General features: G+C 46.1%; 1 protein-coding gene across 1 annotated transcript in view; it reads left to right on the top strand.

Annotated features, from left to right (window-relative positions):
- The first annotated feature begins 642 nt into the window (after positions 1 to 642).
- The window catches only part of ARHGEF38 (Rho guanine nucleotide exchange factor 38), a 39,466-nt gene continuing 18,428 nt past the window's right edge, over positions 643 to 21,680 (top strand). The window contains exons 1-4 of the mRNA XM_009945266.1: positions 643 to 838; positions 10,817 to 11,007; positions 16,936 to 17,059; positions 21,035 to 21,182. Coding sequence (XP_009943568.1) covers positions 643 to 838; positions 10,817 to 11,007; positions 16,936 to 17,059; positions 21,035 to 21,182 — 659 coding nt within the window. The remainder of the gene's footprint in view (positions 839 to 10,816; positions 11,008 to 16,935; positions 17,060 to 21,034; positions 21,183 to 21,680) is intronic.

Genomic DNA, 21,680 nt, shown 5'->3' with positions numbered 1-21,680 from the left:
TGTTACGACAGCCTCCGCAGGTCCTTGGCAGGCTTTCATGTTGCCTCTCTGTGCAAAGTGTAAAGCAGGACACAGCCTGGCTTGAGACCCTGCTTCTCACCTCCCGAAGGGGTTTTCGTCTCCTCTTCAGCCCTTCTCCTCATTGTCCTGGGGGTCACTAGACCAGGGGCTTCCAGGCTGAAGGCTACACCTCTCGGTGGGGTTGGGAGCTGTGGTCCTGACCCGGCTGCCGGCTGAGCAGCGGCCCTGGGGAAGGAGAAGGAGCCAAGGGGGTGGGTGGCCTCCCCTGGCCCTCTGCTTCCCCGCCGCCGTCGGGCATCTCCCTGCTGGCTCACGGCGGGGCGGCCCGGGCACCCCCGGCCCCGCGGCGGGGTAAGGGCCCCGGGGGGGCGGTTTTGGGACCGGCTGCGGAACCGGCCCCGCCAGGCGCGCCGGCACCCGAGGCAGGTGAATGCAAACGCTGCCCGGGGCGGCAGCTTCCCGGGGGTGGAGCCGCTCCGGCACAGGTGGCGGGGCCGAGCCCGGGGCCCTGCCGAGCCCGGCTCCAAAACCAACCCCAACCCCACCAGCCTCCGCCTGGGCAGCGAGTCCACCCCCCTGGAAATAAAGCTGTTGCCCCCCCATCACCGAGCAAGGCTGGCCATGGCGAGCGTGGACTGTCCAGGGAAGGAGGGTGTCGGGGGCCGGAGGAGGAATCTGGCCCTGCTGAGGAGCAAGCTGTACGTGGGGGAGAGAAGGAGGACGGAGCCCTTGGTGGAGAGCACCGCCGGCGGCGTGGACCAGGGCACCTTGCGGAGGAGTCAGTCGGACAGGACCGAGTACAGCCAGAAATTACAAGGTACCGGGGAAGCTCGCTTGGTGCCCTGCTGCCAGGGATGCTCTGGGCTGGGGGGTGTCGCGACGCCCGCGGCCTCGAGATGCGGGAGGCTCCAGCAGTCTCTGCCCCAGCGCGCCCACCGTCGCAGTGAGCGACTGGCCCCTCTCGCCCTTGCCCCCCACCTCCAGGGTGTGAAATGTTTTCCCAAATTTTCCTGAATAATGTCGCGTAGACCGGATGCGAAATGCAATCGAAGGTTTTGGTGGGTTCCTGCAAAATGCGTGTGCAACCGGGACCTTTCCCGTTCGTCAGCAGAACGCATCTGCGACACAGAAGGTAATGTGAAAATGCAGTGGGTCCATCCTATCTGTCTTTGGCTGTTGTATCAAGTGGGGCATATGCTAAGTAATTAGAAGCATCAAGGGCAGTTTTATCTTTCAGTTAAAAACACCAGGATCTATGATGTGTTTATCTGTTGCTCAGATTGTACTGAGGTACCGAACTGTCATATGTCCAAATACATGTTTTGATGGATATGCTGATTCAAATTATACCATTATGGAGAGGGTTTCTTTTCAAATAACTAAATTGCATCTGGACCAGAAATTGGCAAAGTATATCAGCATTGGTCCTGTCAATCAAAAATTAAATGCGATGCCACAAATTGAGGAAAAGCATGAAGAATGTGTATGGCTATTTGTGGGAGCGCTCTGGAACACAAACTGATGAATATCTGTGGGCTTACAGGGTCTTGAACAACAGGATCTCATCACAAATGTGGGGTTTGAGTATTATTATAATAACTGTGTATTAGTAATAGCAATATAACTGCCTAGTGACAGTCACTCTTGCAGCAATAGTCCTTCACGGGGAAATAAAATAGGAAAATACTTTGGGTTGCTGTATTATGGTTCTGATGCACTTAATTAGGAAGTAGCATTCCTTCAGAGAGACAATAAAAGCAGAAAATAAAATAATAAACCTGAAAATAATAGGATTTCTATGGGGGCTGCATACGCTAAGAACAACAGAGCGTCTCATCGATTATGCTGTTCCCTTCTAGTGATAGCTAATCAATGCAAAGGCGAAACATTTTCAGTTAAGTCAGGCACGCGCTGCAGCAATCTGGCGAGGCGGTTTCAGGGTACAAGCACGGATTGCTATGGCTGGGCAGGCAAGTTCCTGGCAGTTGTCCCACCAAAGCAGCAGTTTATTTACTTGCGAAGGGGGTTGCCCAGGTGAAGGCAAGGTTATCAGAGTGGTATCCAGCACAATGCGTGAGATCTTTCTGTCCTGTGTCAAGTGTATTTGAGCCATGAACGGCTCCTGTTTAAAATCAGGAGCAAAGGAGGTGGGGAAGCCTAGGTAGTCACGGCAGAGCATGAGGTTATGTTTATGGCAGCAGTCCAAGGAGACAGTAAATCCGGCTTTACAGCTCCTGCCACCGGCAGAGACTGCCACGGCCACCTATTGCAAAGCACTGCTCTGGTATCAGCTCACTCTGCTTGCTTGCATTTGTTCAAGAAAAACGGTGATAGGTTAACAAGGTACCTTCAGGCTTGATATTGGATTAGAAGTTACCTGTCCTCGGAGTGAAAATACAAAGTTGGTAGAAATTCCTGTGAAGTGTATTTACAGTCGCAATGGAAGGAAATGTAGTTGTGTGCAAAGGCCTGATCTGGATCAAATTTTGCTAAGCTAGATGTGCCTGAATCTGATAATGATCATGGATTCCAGACCTAATGTGATACCTGCTGGTGCTGCTGACGTGCTATGATTGTATGCCTTTATGTTCTTCATTTTTCTCACTGGCGCTTGGATGCAAAGCAGCTTATTCCAAGCTGAGGGAAGTGGGTTTGTAGGTACAAAGCTTTTGGGTTGCCCATTCTTGGTAAGAAAACCCACCAGCTCTGCTGGTGACACAGACAGTCTGTTGTGTATCGCCAGGCTGGGACTCTCTGATCACCCTGGAATGGTAAATGCTTTGCAAAAAGATACAAATGGTAATAATTTGCATTTGCTTCCCGTATGAAATGGAGGGAAAGCTCTGGTTTTAGTTGCGCCTTCTTTCTATAGTCCCCTGTTAATATGTTTTCTAACTCAGTCTCCAGAGCTGCGGTAGGTATTAGCACAGACAAGGATGTCAGGGAGATGCAACAGGAGCAGACCCTGCAGAGGTGAATCTCCCGTGAGGTTTCTGTAGCTAAGGTTTCCACAGCTATGAGTCAGAGGCTGCAGGACTCCCATCTCTGCTAGTGGCAGGCAACCTAGGCAGAGCACAGGGGACCAAGGTGTCTCTACACCCTAGTGCCTACGTCAGCATTTCAACAAATCGTGCAAGGTGGGGGCAAGACCTCTCTCAAAGGCCCTTCCATCCCTCTGCATGCTTTAAAGGGCTTCCTGAGTAGAAACCAGGCTGTTGCCCCCGCAGCCATTTCTAGCAGCTCTGAAGTATATGCTCAAAGTGCAGCTCAGTGTGCTAGAAATATAGGTACCCAAATAAAAGCCTATAAACAAACAAAAAAAAAAACCCGAAACACAAATGAGAAGCAGTCAGACATAAAAACTCCTGAGAATTCAGTTTCTGCCATGGGATTTCTCTTAAGTTTTGTTATTTTATACAGAATCTAAAATGTTTTCTGTACAGAGTGAGAAAGGGAGCTTACCACCCGGTTCTCCAGGGTAATCACAGTAGTTTGCTCTATAAGTCTATAAAGATGAGCACAATAGCATTGTCAAAGGTGCAAACTTCTGCAAGTGTTTTTCACTTTAAGGATTCATTAAAAACTCAAGTAAGCGTTTTCGTGGTTAATTATACTAGACACATCTACTCAATACCTTATCTTGGTGTGAATGGCCATGTAACACCTCCTGACTTTACTCTTTTTAAAAAGGAAACAAGGTGCAAAGTAACCATTATATTCTCAAAGAGCTTGGCAAGCATTAGTGCATCTATCTCAGCTCATCCTGTGAGATAACCAAATGCCTGGAGCCCCATTTTAGATGGGGGAAAATAAGGTGATTGCTATCAAATCATGATACAACCATGTAGTCACCTAGTACTTGGGTTGCAGTTGCATTCTTGGATGAATCCAGAAATACCTTGATCAAGCCATATACATTTTTTTTCTTTGGTAGTTCTCAATCAACTGGACAGAAGCATCGCTTTTCTAAAGAGGGAAGACTGGGGTTAAGGAAGATCTATTCGCTAGGATTTGTGGTGGATGCAGAAATAATATCAAGGGTCATTATAAGAGCTAAGACTGAGCTCCTGTGATATTTCTATGCACTGCTCTGCTCTGCGTTCACCAGAAAATCCCGCACATATGCCCTTTCAAGAGGAATGAAGGACTTGCTACCATGGCACAAAATGGTATTTGGTAGCTCTGTTTTCAAATGTATTATCCATAGCTGTTTAGGAGTTGGTCTCTTTTCTACAGTGAAAATCCATCAGTAGCAGCTGTAAAAGTAACTATATTAATATCTGTGTATTGCATTAATGTTGGAATCAGTCTTTGAATTAACTTAAAGCTACCATTCTATGAGTCCCTATGTATTTCATTAAGAGGAGTTTGCTTTATATAGTTACTGGCACATAAATGTTTGCAAGGTCAGGGCAGATTAAGATACAATGTATCATGGGGATAGATGCTATCAACCAAAAAGGGCAGACCATGAAAAGGAATTTATAACATAGCTCATTGACCTTTAAGTTTTGGACAGATTGTTGGTTTTTGTTAGTAATCATATACCAAACTTGTGTTTGGTGTGAAAAATGAGCTATAGAAAATGGTGGATTTCCAGAAGGGACAGGAGATCACATTTGCAGTGTTCAGCAAGACAATGGCCGCTTTGAAAACTGTCCTTGTTTTACAAACCTATTACATACTAACTTCCTTTAACTTTAGCTGTGAATGGGTCAATTGCTCTAATAAATGATTTGCACGTGCTTCCATTTAAAAGACATCAGTGACATACCTGTAATACAGTGATTCAAATCACACAGCTACCACAATATAATGCCTCAGAGCTCGTACCTGAACCCCAGATTCTGTGTTTTGCCTGTGTCTAATGTAGCTATGAGAAATAACCAACACCAGAAATTACTCAGAAACCTGCAAAATTATGCAAATTCCTGGAAAGCTGCTAAACTGTGATATACAAAAGCCCAGTCAGAGGCAACTCATCCCCCTTCGCTCCACCAGAAGCAGGGCACCTTCCTCCATGCCATCCTCCTCCCTGCCTGCAGAGCATGCCACTTCTTCCCACCTGGGCTGCCCATGCAGACAGCTTCTCCGCACCTCCTGCCACCAGCAAAGATCCCCCCACGCCCTTCTCCAGTTCCTTATTTGCTTTGCGCTCTACTTACTGATTAACCTTCTACGGACTACAATGCAGATAATATCCTACTTCTCTGCAAAATCTATTGATCTTTGGAGTGGCTGGTTTGCTCAAGTACAGTAAGGAGTAAAAGTCTGGATTATTTCCTGAAGTGCAGGAGACAGCTTGATGAAAATACCTCACTGTGCCCTGTGATGAGAAATCACCACCTAACAAACACTTTTCTCCCGTGCAAATTTAAGCTCAGAGGATCTAATTCTGTTAACTTGCACTGCAATGAAGCTGGAGTTATTCCTTGAACTTATTGCAGTGGCAGCCGGGCTGGGAAGTGAGCTCATCTTTTCAGAGCAGGATCCATTTTGTGCTGCTGTGTTTGCACAAGCAAGTCCTGCCCTGTGGCTTAGGACTCTTAGGAGCTACTGTACCATAACTAGTGACAGCAGCCGGGGGAAAGGAGTGAAGACTAGGACCCAAGGAGGTTTATGGATGCTTCTCTGAGCATATTAACAAATGTTTTATTAATTGGGATACTTTGTGTTGTGGGTCGCACAGCTCACAGTTCGTACAGCTAATCTGTGACAAATCTTGAGGTGCATGTGTCCCAGGGGAAGCCATTCAGATGCGGCCCTTCCTTGGTTGTGGCTTTATTAACATATTAGCTCAATGCCACAGGAGTGGTATATTTATACCGGTATATGACATACTGGAAAGGTTTATTGGTAAGTATTGGCGCTAACAATAAGGGCATTCTTCTGTCACCTGATGATAAGCTTTCTTCCCTTCCACTGCGGTCACATGGGATCTCTCTGTAGTCCTGTCGGCACACATATAATTAAAGCGGTCTGCTGTCAAGGAATTGAAGAAAGAATTTGCATGTTGAATGTAAATATTTTCTGTACCTTATGGAACAGAAAAATGATCAAAGATTGAATGACCCAATTGCAAGGAGGTCTCCGATGCAGATTTTATGAGTGGAGCTGTTGCCCAGGAAGACTGGTGCGAGGTCATTCTGGTCCTGCGGTGTTGTCCTCCTGTGTTCAGAAAAGGGGCTTTTTGCGTGTGTAACTCGCAGCCCGTGTGCAACAAACCCAGTCCTGAACAATGCTGCTGTTATGTGTGGCTATGAGTAAATGAAAAAAAGGCATTTTTCACAACCCTCTCCCAATCCTTTTGCGCTTCAGTGCCCAGCTTGGAGTTCAGCAGATCTAATTCACACCATGTTTGCACTGTATTGTTGCACTGTAATAACTCTGGTGCAAAACTGTAATGACACCCCTATGAAGTGATCCCTCACAAGGGGAGGCATCTCTGGAGTAAAACTCCTTGCGTGTTAGCTCATGTGATGAGCTTCTCCTGCACGCAGTGGGACACTCCATCCTTTTCCACTGCTTGTCCCGCTTCAGGCTCCCTCACTTCCAAGGATCCCAGTGTCGCTGTGCCCCACAGCCTTGCCAGCACCCGCAGTGGAAGCAGCGATGTAAGGGGCAGAGCCAGGGCTGCAGTGCGAGGCAAGATGTGAGGGGGACGAGGAAAGCTGCCACAGCAGCAGTCTCTGAATTTGGCTGCCTCGTTTCACTCCCAAATCCAGCTGATAAAAGCCCGTGTACATTCCCGTGTGTAATAGCTAGGTTATCTGAGGGTACAGGCTATCTGAGGACTTGCTTTCACAGAGGAGTAATTTTATCCAGGGTGGTGTGAGACTCAGGTTTCACATGTGAAAACACAGTAATGCTGTAATTTGTTTGTTATACCTTGATAACTTACGCCTTCACTGCTCCCTTGTGCCAGGCAAAATCCCCATATCTGCACAGCGTGAGTGCAGTATTGCATTCCTTTGGCATTCTCCAAATGCTTCCTGAGTAATGAAAAGGCCTGTTACTCACTCCAGGCACCGACATCGCTGTACTTGTTGCTATATTCTGTGCCACTACCTTCACTTCCAGATGGAAAGTGTTGGATGGGGAGAAACCTGGGTCCCGTCCCCAAGGGCAAACCTAATACCCAACCTGAGCATCTTACCTGGGAGGAAGGATGGATAGATCGGACCTCTAGGAGCTGTTCACTCTTTAGGTGGGAAAGCCAGGGAAATCTGCATGCGTGGATCTTGCAAACTTGCTACAGCTGCTCCTCCAGTCACTTGCTGTGGATGCCCCAATACCTCCACTGGGCACAGAAGAGAGCTGCTGCTTTTGCACATTGCAAGCTCTATTTCTCCATGCTCTTGCTGCATTGCTGAATGTCTCCATCTGGAGGATATTTTTAGACTTCACGCTTGCAAGAAGCTGTTTTTGTAAGACGTGTGGCTGCTTTGTCCGTGTCATCACATAGTGAACCTCTTGTTTCCTGCAACTAGAGCTGTTTACTTCAATACACAGCTGGAAAACCTAAGTCACCACCTTCCTCTGCAAAGCAAAGTCCTCCAGAAAGGCAACTCCTGCAGATAACTGACATCACAAAGCAACAATTACGAATGTTACCTTTTACTTTATATTATTGTGCCTACTGAAAGTACCAATTACTTTTTTATAAACTGGTTTTAAGACGCAGCTGTCTAATAAACCATTCAACAGACAGTTTTTTCTTTTTTCTAAACCTGCCATCTCTGAGGACGAATGAGCTAAATTCTTACTGTAACTGTTAATCCTCAGCAATGTCTCTTCCTGCTAATCCTCTCTTGAACTGTTGTGGGGCTGGTACACGTTACCAGGTAGAAATGAGTCTGCTTATGATCCAGATATGCACTTGCTGTTTGTGCATTTATTAAACTTTCAGTTACTCCACAAGGATTTCAGCAAGCTACTAATGTTCTCAAACTGGTCAAAAGCAATCCGTTGAACATGAAATCACAGGTTTTGGCTGTAACCATCGCTTCAGGATCTTGCTGTTGCATTCTATAGAGACAGACATGCCTGAAATGAAAAAGTGAATGTATTGAGTGAAAATGGAAAATCATATTACTTTTAACAAAAGGATACATTTATTAAAAAACATGTTTTCTATAAGGAAACAGCATCTAGCTGAGATTTCTCACAGTTATTTCTTCCTGCTGAGAATAGTTTTTCTTTTCTGGCATTATTATCTATCATGCAATAAGGATAATAGATGAGCCCTGACATAATTCAAGAATCAAATTTGGTCAGGGCAATCTAATGACATAACCTGAAAGAACAGCCTCTCGAGAGATTGTGACTTCAAGCCTGAAGTGGGATACAGTGGCTTTATTTTGCTCATATAATGCCTTCCCCTGCCACCAGTATAAAAGATTAGGAAGTTCTTTTGCACAGCATCTTGTGTTTACCTTCAAATTCCAACTGATATAACAGTGCTGCATCTGAGACGAAAAGACACTTCTGAGATCTTCCAGGACGTCTGGTCCTCTACACTTTCTCAGGAGTCACCCTGAACTGTCACGTATGCAAACATTTTCACATCTGATCTCAAGAAAAATGCTGATTTCAGTGCAGAACTGGAGTGGGAATGGATTGTTCATGCGGTTCCTTGTGAATGTAGAAGTGTGGTTACATACCGTTAAGTTTTTAGAGGAAAAAGCCATTTTAGTACATAAGCAGCAGACAAGGTGGTCTCATTCTGCAACTCTAGCAGCAGTTTGCTCCTAGGGAGCTGTGGAGTGATACTGGTACCAGTTTTACTCTCCTCCTCACTAAAGCAAGAGCAGAGTCTGTTTTGTCCCGCACACAGCACCTTTGGTGGATGAGCTCTGCAGCAATGCGAGCTCCTGTGCAGTCCGTGCACTCACACCAGCACAGACTCACATGGGCAAGACTCAGCTTAAATTTCCTTTGACAGCCCAAGCCTTGCAGAGGGGAGACCGCCCCATCATGTTTCCATTTTATTGTCTGTGTACAAACTTGAGAACAAAATGTTCATGCCTGCGTTATACACAGACTTCAAGGCTAAAAACTCAAAGGTAAACAGTATGTCTAAATACAAAAGAGTCCAAAAAAACAGCCCCCCCTCGCTGGTTTGTTTGTGTTCCTTGCCCTCACTGTTTAAAACTAGCAGTACAGAGGCAGAGGTACTATTTAAAAGCAGCTATTTAAAACAGTAACTGTGGCCACATCCATCTCACTAGAAAACCTGATGGGAGAAGCATTCATAACAAAACTGTCCTTTCTGAATATCGGTGGTCAGCATAATTGTAGAAGGGGTTGGGGATGACAATACATTGGATTTACAACATCTTACACCTCTCAGCGGCAGGCGGCTAAATGCCCTCTCCCCTGAAAGCTGCTTGGTTTTCCCACAAGCCCAGCTCCAGGTTATCATCTACAGCCTTGGCCACTGTACGGGTGAGCTGAGCACTGTTCGATGCTCACTTGAGCGCTCATGACCTCACCCTTGACAATCAGTTCAAACAACTGCAATATATTCAGTATTGGCTATCAGCAAGCAAAGCATCAGATACTGCTTGCTATTGCCTCATTATACAGTATGCTCCCTTCAAGAAGCTGACACGAAGGCGTAGCAGTCTGATCCTCAGCAGAGATTCCTGTCCTTTGCCGCTAAGCAATAAAAGCCCGCGCTGTCAAAGCATGACCTGGGTAATGCAGAGATGAGTACAGTAATATGTCCATCTTTGTTGGTACTCTGCACCATCTTGTGGCTAGCTGAAAAACACCAGAATAGCCTCTGAAATCTTTCACTTGCGGGTTTTGGGGTTTTTGTGTGTGTGTGTGTTTTTTTCCTAATGAAAAATACAGATTGTCAGTGTACACAGATAAAATTCGCTGCCCTTTGTACAGCTGACACAGATGTCTGCAAGCTGGCTTACGAACCAAGCAAAAGGGAAGACCATCACTACAGATAAGTAGGTTGTGCGCAGGTACTGTAGCATACATAAATTACCTATCTGTAGAAGACTCGCTTGCTTTTCCATGTATTTTATCAGATATTCTAGGTCTTAAGTATGGGAAAATAGTTCAGGCTGTCCTGGTCCAAATGATCTCTGTTGTTCCAAGAAATGTTTGTTACTGATCATTAAAGGTTTGCCCGTATTCTCCTGTAATACCTTTCCCTCTTTCAAAGAAATCTTTTTAAACAGAATTGCAGGTTTCATCACCATTGTTAATAACATTGTCCTTGTTTGAAGGATTGTCTTCCAGTATCTGCAGCCCTCAGCCTCCCATCAATAGACTCAACATTACATTGTATAAAGCAAAGGTTATTCCAGTGAAGCTTATTTACGGTAAACACAGCCTTTTTCTTCCACAGGAAAACATTTTCTCCCATCCTCCAAGTCATAATAGAGGTCAGACTGAGCCTGTGTTTCCAAAGGAGTAGAAGAGCATCAGCTATCCTCGAATTTCAGTTTGACAAGGATCAGACTGTCCTGTACTCCATGGAAAATTTCTGCCCACATACACAACATCAAAGCCAGGGGAGCCTGTGATGCGTTATTCCCTTACTGCCAAATGGACAGTTTCCTTTGCCAAACCCATGTCTGCTTTTAGAGGAGGGAGATGGAACCACACTTGGTCTGATCTAGGGTTGCCATTTTTTATGCTTCTTTTCTGGCTCCCCATGGAGGTTTGGGAGTTTCCAGCAGGCACCAGTTATGTTCCCCCATGGTCGTGCATGGCAAGCTGGGCAAGCACATGTGATTACGATGCTCCTCACAAAGCTCCCTCTTTTAAACAGAAAAAATGGCCCCGCAGGCAGGGTCCTCATCCCCTGCCACTTCACCACAGGAGGATGAAGAACAAGTTAGCAGACGCATGATGGCCAAGAGGGTGAAAATCATCACAGAACTCATGCAGACGGAGAAAGACTATATCAGCGACCTGGATCTCTGCATCAAGGAAGTGATTCAGCCCCTAAGAAACAAGCAGGTGAGCTCTGGGGGTGGAGGACGAGGTGGTGACATCAGGGTCTCAACTCACCCATGTTCTGCTTGCAGATAATCTTAATGCAAACACAAGTGTCAGCATGAGAGTGGCGTGGTGCCAGGAGCGGGTTGGGAGCTAGCTTTTTTTTTTTTTTTTTAGGTGTTGGTTGAAAGCCGGCTGAACATGAGCCAGCAGTTTGCCCAGGTGGCCAAGGCGGCCAACGGCATCCTGGCTGGTATCAGGAATAGTGTGGCCAGCAGGAGTAGGGAGGTGATCATGTCCCTGTGCTCCGCACTGGTGAGGCCGCACCTCGAGTACTGTGTTCAGGTTTGGGCCCCTCATTACAAGAAGGACATTGAGGTGCTGGAGCATGTCCAGAGAAGGTCAACAAGGCTGGTGAGGGGTCTAGAGAACAAGTCTTCTGAGGAGCGGCTGAGGGAACTGGGCTTGTTTAGTCAGGAGAGGAGGAGACTGAGGGGAGACCTTCTCACTCTCTATGACTGCCTGAAAAGTGGTTGTAGTGAGGTGGGTGTTGGTCTCTTCTCCTGAGTAACTAGCCATAGGACGACAGGAAACGGCCTCAAGTTGCATCAGGGGAGGTTTCGATTGCGTGTTAGAAAAAATGTCTTTCCTGAAAGAGTTGTGAAGCATTGGAACAGGCTGCCCAGGGAAGTGGTGGCGTCAGCATCCCTGGAGGCATTCAGAAGTAGTGTAGATGTGCATTACGGTGCGGGAAGACCCGAGCCATAGAGATTCATTTTTATTCCCAAAGTGAGATGAAGACAGAATGGCGGTCAAATGCTGCCAATCAAAGAGGTTGATTGATCACTTGTTGAATGGAAGGCAGGAGGAAAGAGCGAGAGGGAAGAGAGGCAAAGACAGGAAAGAAAGAAACCTAGTGAGCGGTCAGAACAGAGTGGCAAGAGATAGTCACCAGCATGGATCCAGCGGCGTCCCGTTGGTCCGTAGTTCCTGTGTGCATCGGTGGTGGGGGTCCCCTCGTCGTTTGGTCGCATGGCTTTTTCTAAGGTGTTTGGGGAGATTGTCCCGTAGGCAGTGGCACGTAGGCCACGTTCCCCCAGTCCCGTGCATGTGTTTGTTTCTCAGTCCTGTCTGTGGCAGGCTGGGGAGGGGGTCGGTGTCTAGACACAATTTCCACAACGAGGTACCCGCCCTCCAACTCCCTTTGAGGCTGGTTTTGGGTGGCTGTTTCTTCCTTGTCTGGTTTGTATTCGGCTGGCCCACCCGGAGGTCCTGCAGCGAGCTGGGCTGCAGACAGGCTTTGAGGCAATTGTCTTGTCTTAAGACGTGGTCTCAGACAAGATGGCACGTCGGGCCATGCTTTAGAAGGTGTGGTGGTGATGGGTTGAAGAAGGAAGAGGAGCCGGAGCAGCGAGGCGGATGGCTGCCCACCTTCGCGTGGGACGCCCCAGAGCCGGTCCCCGCACCCACCGAGGAAGATGGCACCTGCCAGGAGGAGGAAGCAGAGGCAGCGCAGGACGAGGAGGAGGAGGAGGAGAGACCGCCAGCCTCATGCCACCAGCACTGCTGACATCGATGCTCTGATCGAGGGCATGCGGCACCTGGCTATAGCCCCAGCAGAGAATGGTGCAAAGCCGAAATGTGTCTGCCTGCCTGAGAGCAGGTGGAGCAGCGAGGCAGCTGGCTGCCCATGCTGGCGGGGGACAGCACAGAGACGGTTCCCGCAGCTGCCCAAGAGGAAGGCACCTCTCAGAAGCCTTAAGTGGGACAATGAGCGGAGGATGAGGAGGAAGAACATCCCCCCTCGTGCCATGAGCGCCATGGTCTGCACTCACGTTAGCACCATCGTCCTGCGTGCAGCCGTGGGCACCCCGGGCAACAGCATGGGGCCGCAGCAGGTCCATCTGCTGGGAGCCAAGCTGTCAGGCCCAGGTGCCACATCCCGCCAAAGGACTACGTGAAGCCCCTGCAGGTGTATCCACCTCAAGATTGATGGAGTCATCCCTGGCAGCGGCTCCACCTGTGACAGCTGTGACCTGGCAGCACCCCAGCCATCCAGGCTCCCTTGCGGGACATGGTGCCGACAGCTTCGCGGGAGCATCCGGCCGGCGCCTTAGCCTCTGCAGCTGCGTGGCTGCCCGAGAAACAGCCACAAAACAATAAAAATGCTTTCTGCCTCCCTTATTTGGCACTTTGGCGACTGCATCTGCCCTCCTGTGAGCCCTCCTGCTCCTCATCTTTGAGCAGGAGGCTCTTTCTCCAATCTCTCCATTTCCATGCCTGCCTTGGCGCTTTGGTGGTGCCTTCCATTCTGCAGTTTTCAGGCTAGAACGTCCATAGGTTGAGACTAGTTTTGCAAAGGGAGTAAAATGATCCCAAGCAAAGCACTGAACCCTAGGGATTTCTTCTTTCCAAGTTATCAGTCTCAGTTGAGGGCCACATCAAATTAGGGAGGTCGTTCTGGGACTTACCAGAAAACACCCAAGAGACATTGCAGTCACTGGTCACGGCCAAGACGGCTTCATAAGGGGAAAGCCGTGTTTCCCTGGGAAGAAACTCTATGGACTTGGCGCAGGCTCACCTCCAGCATCTCCCACCAACAACGACATCTTCTTTTGTTGGTTGTGAAGTGTGGCGTGGGCTCTTCTTTCCCATCGCCTAGCACCGCCGCCCCTCGGGAAGAGGTGCCATCTCTTCTGCACCGAGGGAGAGGGGAGGAGAGGGCCGGGCTTGCATTGAGCTGCTGCCTGCCCCAGATGCCGAGGAACATCCCCACCAGATGTCCTGCCTTCCCCAGATGGGAAGGGGCACCCCCAACCTTGCGCAAGGTGGCCTGTCCCACTGCCACCCAGGCCCTTCCTTCTCACCGTCCCCAGCATCAGCCCCAGCCCTGACCTCAGGCACAGCACCACGACCAGCTGCCCCGCGGGTGGCCTTGGTCCTGCTGAGCACAAGGCGGGCCCCCCCCCCCCCCCAATGTAGGCCCCTTCTCCTGGCCACGCCTCACCCGTCCTGAGACCACGCCAGGCTGTGACACAGGCCTTGCTGAAGGCTCTAGAGAACAAGTCTTCTGAGGAGCAGCTGAGGGAACTGGGCTTGTTTAGTCAGGAGAGGAGGAGGCTGAGGGGGGACCTTATTGCTCTCTACAACTACCTGAAAGGAGGTTGTAGTGAGGCAGGTGTTGGTCTCTTCTCCCGGGTAACTAGTGATAGGATGAGAGGCAATGGCCTCAAGTTGCATCAGGGGAGGTTTAGATTAGATATTAGGAAAAATTTCTTTACTGAAAGAGTGGTCAGACATTGGAATAGTCTGTCCAGAAATGTGGTGGAGTCACCACCCCTGGAGGTGTTTAAAATATGTGTAGATGTGGCACTTGGGGATATGGTTTAGCAGGCATGGTGGTGTTGGGTTGGTGGTTGGACTTGATGATCTTAGAGGTCTTTTCCAACCGTAATGATTCTATGAAATCTCTTGCCCGACAGCCTAGTGAGCACTTCAGAAATTTGCATTCTAGACAGAAAAGGTACTTCTAAGAAGGAAGGCTCACAAACTATCTTTCAGGCAAAAGATCTTGTTAGGCCAATGATACCCATTTTCTTTTTCAGCTGAGACTTCAATGAGCACCTTTTCCTCAACAGCATTTCAATTTGTAGAACAATTGTACAGCTGAAAGCTGGGAACAGAAGAGCTTGTCCAGAGAAAGATTCGTATTTGTGGGGCCTGCAACATAGCGTTCACAGGGGCTGCACAAATGATATCTGCTGCTAATACAGAATAAAAATAACTTTAAACAGACCTTAAACCAAGCATTCTGTAAGTAGAGTTTCTTACAAAACTGGTGACAAAACACAGGTGCAGGGGCCAAAATGTCTTTAGATGACATTGGCACTGCCTCTTTGGGAAATGCTATGACCAGCTGAAGCCTGTGCTGTTTAAGCTCCTGCAGGACCTTTTTTCTTTCTTAAAACTCTGTCAGAGTTTGTTCCAATGCATTTTAAGAAGAGCTGGCGTCTGCTGGCATATCTGTAAGGAGTTCTTAATTTCTTCTTCCTCGTCACTTGTTCATCTGCTTAGAAGCAGTCCTCACTTGACTCTCTCCCCAGCCAGGCCAGCACCGAGCAAGAGTATTCCCTGGTTGAACCCTCTGAGATTTTTGACAAGCGTGCCGTGTTCCTTTGCTCTTTTCCAGCTGACTGAAACCATATGTTTGGATTCTGTCCTTTGTCACTGTATTAACGTGCGTAAGTACCCATGCACAGCATAGTTCCAAATACTATGTAGCCATTGTGGTGGAGCAGAGGTTGGAAATCCTGTGCTAAATGTATACAGGAAAAGTAATTTAGAGATTATAACTGTCTTAATTTAATAACCTCTGCTTTTTTGAAAGGCTTTCAAGAATGTTATACGGTTTTAAGGCTAGTTCTCAGATAAACTACCATATTGAAAGTTTGTAATGTGTTTAGAGAAGGACAGCATTTGAAAAATTGACCTAGCAATGAATCTGTTTCATATTTCCAAATGGAGAAACCATGTTTGAGCCCCTATAATACTTATAAAGAAATTAAGTGCGTTAGTACTGAAAGTATATTTCTGATTCTGTTACAATAGCATGCAATTTGATCCTCCTGGCATCTGGTAAGCTGCTATGTCAGTCAGCAATTCTATTTCTAATGGAGAGATATTTTCAGAGGGTATCAATACAGATGTCAAAATCAGTCTTGCCTTTGTTCTCAGTATTAGCACATTACCACTGGCTATCTCCAATTGTCCCTGAATATTAACTATTGCCCTGCTGTGCAAGGAAATAAATAACTGAATGTATGAAAAGTATGTGTCCTGGAAATCTTTTACTTGCTCTAAAATGAGTAGGGATACAGAACGCAATTTTCTGTTGGTGTATGAACACTGAATTTTCAGTTCACTGAAGTCAATGTTGTGTGCCCAGGCTCTGCAGGAAGCTCTTTAGATTATATTAATACCCAGAATTGTAAATGTGTTATTTACATATGTGGAAATTATATGATCATGACTGTATTTTTGCATTTACAGGACAACTAATTTCAAATGGTACCACCATCTAGAAGTCTTTGTACGTGGTAGCCGGCACCAAAGCACCAAGGTCTCAGTTTATGTAGCGGCCTCTGTTAGCAACTGCTAATCAGGGAATCAAACCCACTGTCAAGTATTCTTTTCCTCGGTGGGAAAGTAAAATGTTCGGGTCGATGTAGCTTGAGAGTTAGCACGGCTGGGCCGCTTAAGCAAAACCGTTAGCATAACTGAACCGGCCGCTGGAAAGGACAGCTCAGAATAGCCATTGAGAAAGTTCTGATAGTGCACATGGTGTGGGTTAGCAAAAACAAGATGTGTTCAAGGACGTGGAGGCGGTCTGTTGCTTTTGGCATTAGTGCATAGTTACCGATCATAAGGGAATGTGCGGCGCGTGAACAGCGTGTGATTTATGTCTGTAGCCTATCCGAATAAGCGTGATCGTGTGTACAGATATGGAAAAATGTATATAACCACGCAAGTGGAGCAATAAAGTGAACTGACTGTGCATTGCATCAATGTGTGAGAGTCATTCCTGACCCTGCATGGATGCTGAAACTCGGCAGTAAACAAACATTTTAAAGCCAGCTAAGGATCTTTTCTTTATTCAGATGATAATATTTATTTCCTTCCTAGGTAAACACTTTCAGATTAGGAATAGTTCAAAATAAGGTTAAAAGCACTTGATAATATGCCTTTTGTTAACTGCGCCAACCATACTATACTAATCTGAAAACTGTGTATGTGTCCTTGAAGTCACAGGGAGGATGTTTATATGAGGTTTTGCAGAAGTGGTGCTTCCTGGAGTGTTGAACATTCAGGGCATAGCAAGAGAAGATCTGTAATACACAATGTCCTTCTTTATCCTTCGTCAGCAGCCGCTTAATATTTGTATTCCATTAGATTGCTCGCTTTGACGTGGATGGCTTGTTTAGCAACATTGAATTGGTCCACCAAGTCTCAGCCAAACTGCTGTCATTGTTGGAAGAAGCCACGACAGATGTGGAACCACCCATGCAAATAATCGGTATGTTTACCGTCCTCTTGAGTTCTACAAAGCTACGTGAAAGAATAAACATAATGCTCTCCTGTCCTCTACCCTCATCAGACTTAACTAGTACCACTCCCAGAGGCTAACATGCTACAAGCTGTCCGTAATGACATGGGAAAAATGACATGTGAAACCTGTCTATTCACTCTACTGTACTCGTATGATCGTGATGCTCCTTTTCTATCCATCTGGATGTTGAGGGGCAGGAAGGAAGGAGAGTGAGTTTAACAGGAGTAAAAACTGCAGCACTGAGTTATGCAATGTACTGATAATATCCTTTTCATCTAGATTGATATTGCCTACCTAACTCTGCTCATGCTTACACCAGCTCTTATATTGCATACTCATAATTGTACCATTCAAGAAAAGCATTAAAAATTATTGGAATAATAAACACAACTGCCCCCTGAACATTGTAAATGTATCTACTGGCGATACAATTCATGTAAGAGATGGATAAAGCTTAACAGGGACATGGTCAATAAAGGCAAGAAAGCTGTAATTGATACAAAGTTTGCGGGAATCTGTGCGGGAATGTCCGTAGGGATCATGGGTATTTTCAGCAAACGGATTGCCCCTGGGTATGTCACAACAGTCACACGTTCTGCAGGTCATGCCATGAATGTTAAGGCTGTGATCTATTCATTTGACATTCTGGCACAGCTGGAGAGATTGAAGAAGTTACTGCTCATCAGCTCTCCCTTAACGGCTGCTTCAGAGCAGAGGCAGTAGGTGATCCACCTTAAGGGATCAGGTGAGAATTCTCAATTTGCTTCAGTGTAAAGTCAGCCAGTTTAGTTTAAAAAACCTCCAGACATGATTCAGAGGTCAGAGAGGTTCTTTCTTGCCTAAACTGACCACATATCACAGGTAACATGTTATGGAAAGGACCCCTTTACTCACAAATAATGGGATAAAAAATTATCCGTTGCCATTTGACTAAGAAACATGATATTAAAGCATATGAGGCTTGGGAAAAATATTAATCCTAGCACATCTCAATCTGGTTTGCCAAGGCAACAGCTTAACGTAGTTTGATGCGACTGTGTTGTTTGGCGGTATTTCAATAAAAGTGCATCATGATGAGTCATACCCTTAATAAGCAATGTTCTATTCTAGCAGGAAGTGCCTTTCTCACAGCCAAGAGAATCATCCTTTCAGTTCCCTGCCACATCCAGACATAAAGACAAACAATTTCATCCATCTATTAGGGTGTATTTCTCCTGAATCAGACAAAGAACCATGAAAATGTATGGGACTGTAGATCACAAAGTTGGCTAAATTATGGCAGGGAAAAAGATGGCAAGTAAGGTGTGAGATGTTCTTTCAAAGGCTGAGACAAAAGCAGAGAGAATAATTACATCACTATAAACAATAAATTAGTAAGTTTGTCATCCTCTAAAAGTACAGCAAGGTGATAATTTTGTCTTCAGGATCTTCGTAATCACTGTAAAAGTTGTTAAAGTCGGTCCATACAAAAAGCTGGCTGAGAATCTGTTTAACGCACTCATCATATTCTATCATGTTTATGTTATTTAAACATCTTGCATTGAAATATCTTACTTTGGAAGGCAACCCAGTCATGGTGAGGTTGAGGAGAACTGCTAATTCAGTGGTTTGAAACCAAAACAATGTGGTTGCTGGTATCATGTCTTGTTTTAGTCTATGTTCTCCACATCTTATGCTATGCCCACATTGATGAGTAGTATATGTCCAATAGGAGCAGACTTGTAGAGTGAAACAGTTGGTGCTAAGGACCTGGTATCCATACTATACATGTCAAGAGGTCTTACTTCAGATTGGCTGTAGCCTGTTCCTGTAGATTGAGTCCAACCCTTTATGGTTGCACTGCGTAAGATATGCTCTCGGACTACATCTTCTGGTAATTACCATCCTCAAAGGGATCCAGTTTGTGTGTCTGTGCAGCTCTACACACACATCCAAGGCATGGAAGATGAGGACTACTGTGAGATTGGCTTCAAAAGCCCTCTCCTAATCTGAGCTAAAATGCTAATGTAGACGGACCTCTTGTGGTGCTTGTTCTTCTGATGCTAAATGCCACTGAGGTTAAATACCCTTTCTACTTCTCTCCTGTATTTTTTCTGCTCTCTGTTCTGGATACTGTATAGGGAGGAATATGCAGACTTTGTAACTTCAGCCTGGCTTTAGCTATTAGACTCCTTCTTCCTCCCTCTCCCACTGCTGCCTACGCAGGGAACAGCACTGAAAGCCACAGGGAGAAACTTTCTGTCACTCAAAGCCTTCCTCCTAGGATTTTCTCTTTAAGACTGATCACCACCACACTCAAGAAGAGGCATCAGGCAGATCTATCTAGTGTGGGCCATGCTAAGCACTTGGAGCTCCACCTAAAGTTAGTGGAAACTATGAGAGCTCAGCATCTCTGAGAATTGGGTGCCAAAGGAGCAGGATCAAGAGAAAGTTTGTTAAGGTGTCCTCTTACACCGTTGGCTAATAAAGGTCTTGTAAGGATTGTTCACGGGAAAGTCAGGATGCAGTGTGTGCTGGTAGCCATCAGTATTAGCATTAAGCATCAGACAGAGAAGACAGACAGCTAAAGCGCGTTTAACTATGGGATGCTGATGCTTTTCTGACTGTGGCCTTAGAGTGACTAAAATGAACTCGTGTGGTCTTAGCTCCGTCATTGTTGTTCCCTTATTCGCACCTTGAAACCAACATACATTAGACAGCCCAGTTAACCTTCGCTGCTAGGGGAAAAAACCCAGAGCTGTGTTACTGTGGTAACTGAATCATTTTTCACTTTAAGACGGAGCAGTTCAATGCAATGTATTATGAAACAGCCCACTCCGGTCAGGATGAAACATGCAGGATGCGTGACAGCTTGGCGCTCACTCTGTGAATGAATAGAGAGCTCACAATTAATGTGGTGTTCAGCTTTTAACTTTAATAATCATTGCTCTAACTCAACAGGAATGTTTATAAAACATTGGACTGGTTGCCACATAGATATAATTTTCAGTAAATGCCCAAGACAGGAGTTTTCACCGTTGCTGTTGTTTATTATATGCATTTCCAAGGCTGCTGATCAGGGCACTGCTACGTAAGGGTGGAAGAACTGAATGAATATCTCAGCAGAAGAGATGAAGCATGGCTTCTCCGCTCAGATCATGTTTCTTACGTACACAGAAACCGACACAGGAGTTTTAGGCTGGGAGAATTAGGCACCAGAATTAAACAGGAAACGGGTGCAGGACTACTTTAGTGCGTCTAAAATTCCGAACTGTTCTTTGGGGTAAAATGGTGGTGTGGAGGACTGGAGATGGAAATGTTTTCCCCCTTCAGTTGCATATAAACCTAGAGACTATATAAAAATGGCTGTAATCCATGGTGGTTTTTTTTAATTAGGGGAGGGGTGAAGATTGTTCCTCTGTCATGTGAAGAAAATTTTCTGTTCTAGGCCATTACAATTGCCATTGCAGGATTTTGCAAAACAGATAAAACTGAAATGGCTAATGGGAGATAGAGTCATTATTCCTGTTATAACCCATTTAAGTTCATATTCAGTTGGAAAAAAAGTCAAAAGGAAAATTAACAGCCTTACATTCATTCCTCCTGCCAGCCCACGACACAAAACCAGTTAAGCTTTCTTGTGTGGTTTCCACTGAAGGGGCATTAAGCTGGGGAGGTGAATTAGGGGATTGTGTGTGAAGGGGTGCGGGGTGTAGAGATTTCATGCGTTTTCCTGAGGGAATTTTTGTGCATTAACACTCATATAATGGTGCCTGGCTATGACAAAGATGAGCAGCTGAGAAATACATGTAATAAATAATGCACATAAACACGTAAGATCGTTTCTAAGGGAAGTAAAGTGGAAGCCAGCCTTTTTAGCTCACGGCTAATGTGGTGGAATAATAAAACTCCTTCTGAGATGCTGTTGTCTGGCTTGACATGCTTTGTTTTTCTCCTTAACAGGCGAAGTGTTCTTGCAGATTAAAGGCCCACTAGAAGACACGTATAAAATCTACTGCTATCGCCACGATGATGCACACACCATGCTGGAATCCTATGAAAAGGATGAAGAACTGAAGCACCATTTAAGACACTGTGTACAGTCCTTAAAGTAAGATCTTTTCAAATGATGATTTCCGTCCATAGTCAGTTGCCTGGCAGGGAACATTTTAAATGGATGTAGATGAAAGGTCCCCTGTAAATCTGGAGTTTTATGAGGCTTGCTGGGAGCTCTGGCTTATGCTGCTTTCATGAAAAGATGACAAGCCAGGGGCCATGATTAGATTTCTTTCTCTCTGAGATGGCCAAAAATAGTGCAAGAAAGGTTGCTCTTCCCTTAACTTCAGTGCCCCACACTGGTGAAAAAAATGCTGTATCATATTGTGGGCTATTGGGAACACCTTGCCCAGCTCCCAGGAAACTTGCCACCCCCGTCTTCAGCAATTCTATTGCTTGACTTAAAAAACGCCCGTAATGGAGCTATTCACACACACTGGTGTTTCTGGGCCCCCCTTGCAAGGCCCCATGGGTCTGGAGCGGCTGTGTGGTGCCGGACCCCTTATGATGGGGGTATTTGAGAGCGATCAGCGCTGGAGCAAGCTGCCAGGTC

This window comes from Opisthocomus hoazin, chromosome 5 (genome assembly GCF_030867145.1).
Source record: "Opisthocomus hoazin isolate bOpiHoa1 chromosome 5, bOpiHoa1.hap1, whole genome shotgun sequence".
NCBI lineage: Eukaryota > Metazoa > Chordata > Aves > Opisthocomiformes > Opisthocomidae > Opisthocomus > Opisthocomus hoazin.
The sequence above is the reverse complement of the archived record's forward strand: the minus strand, read 5'-3'. Positions and strand labels throughout refer to the sequence as shown.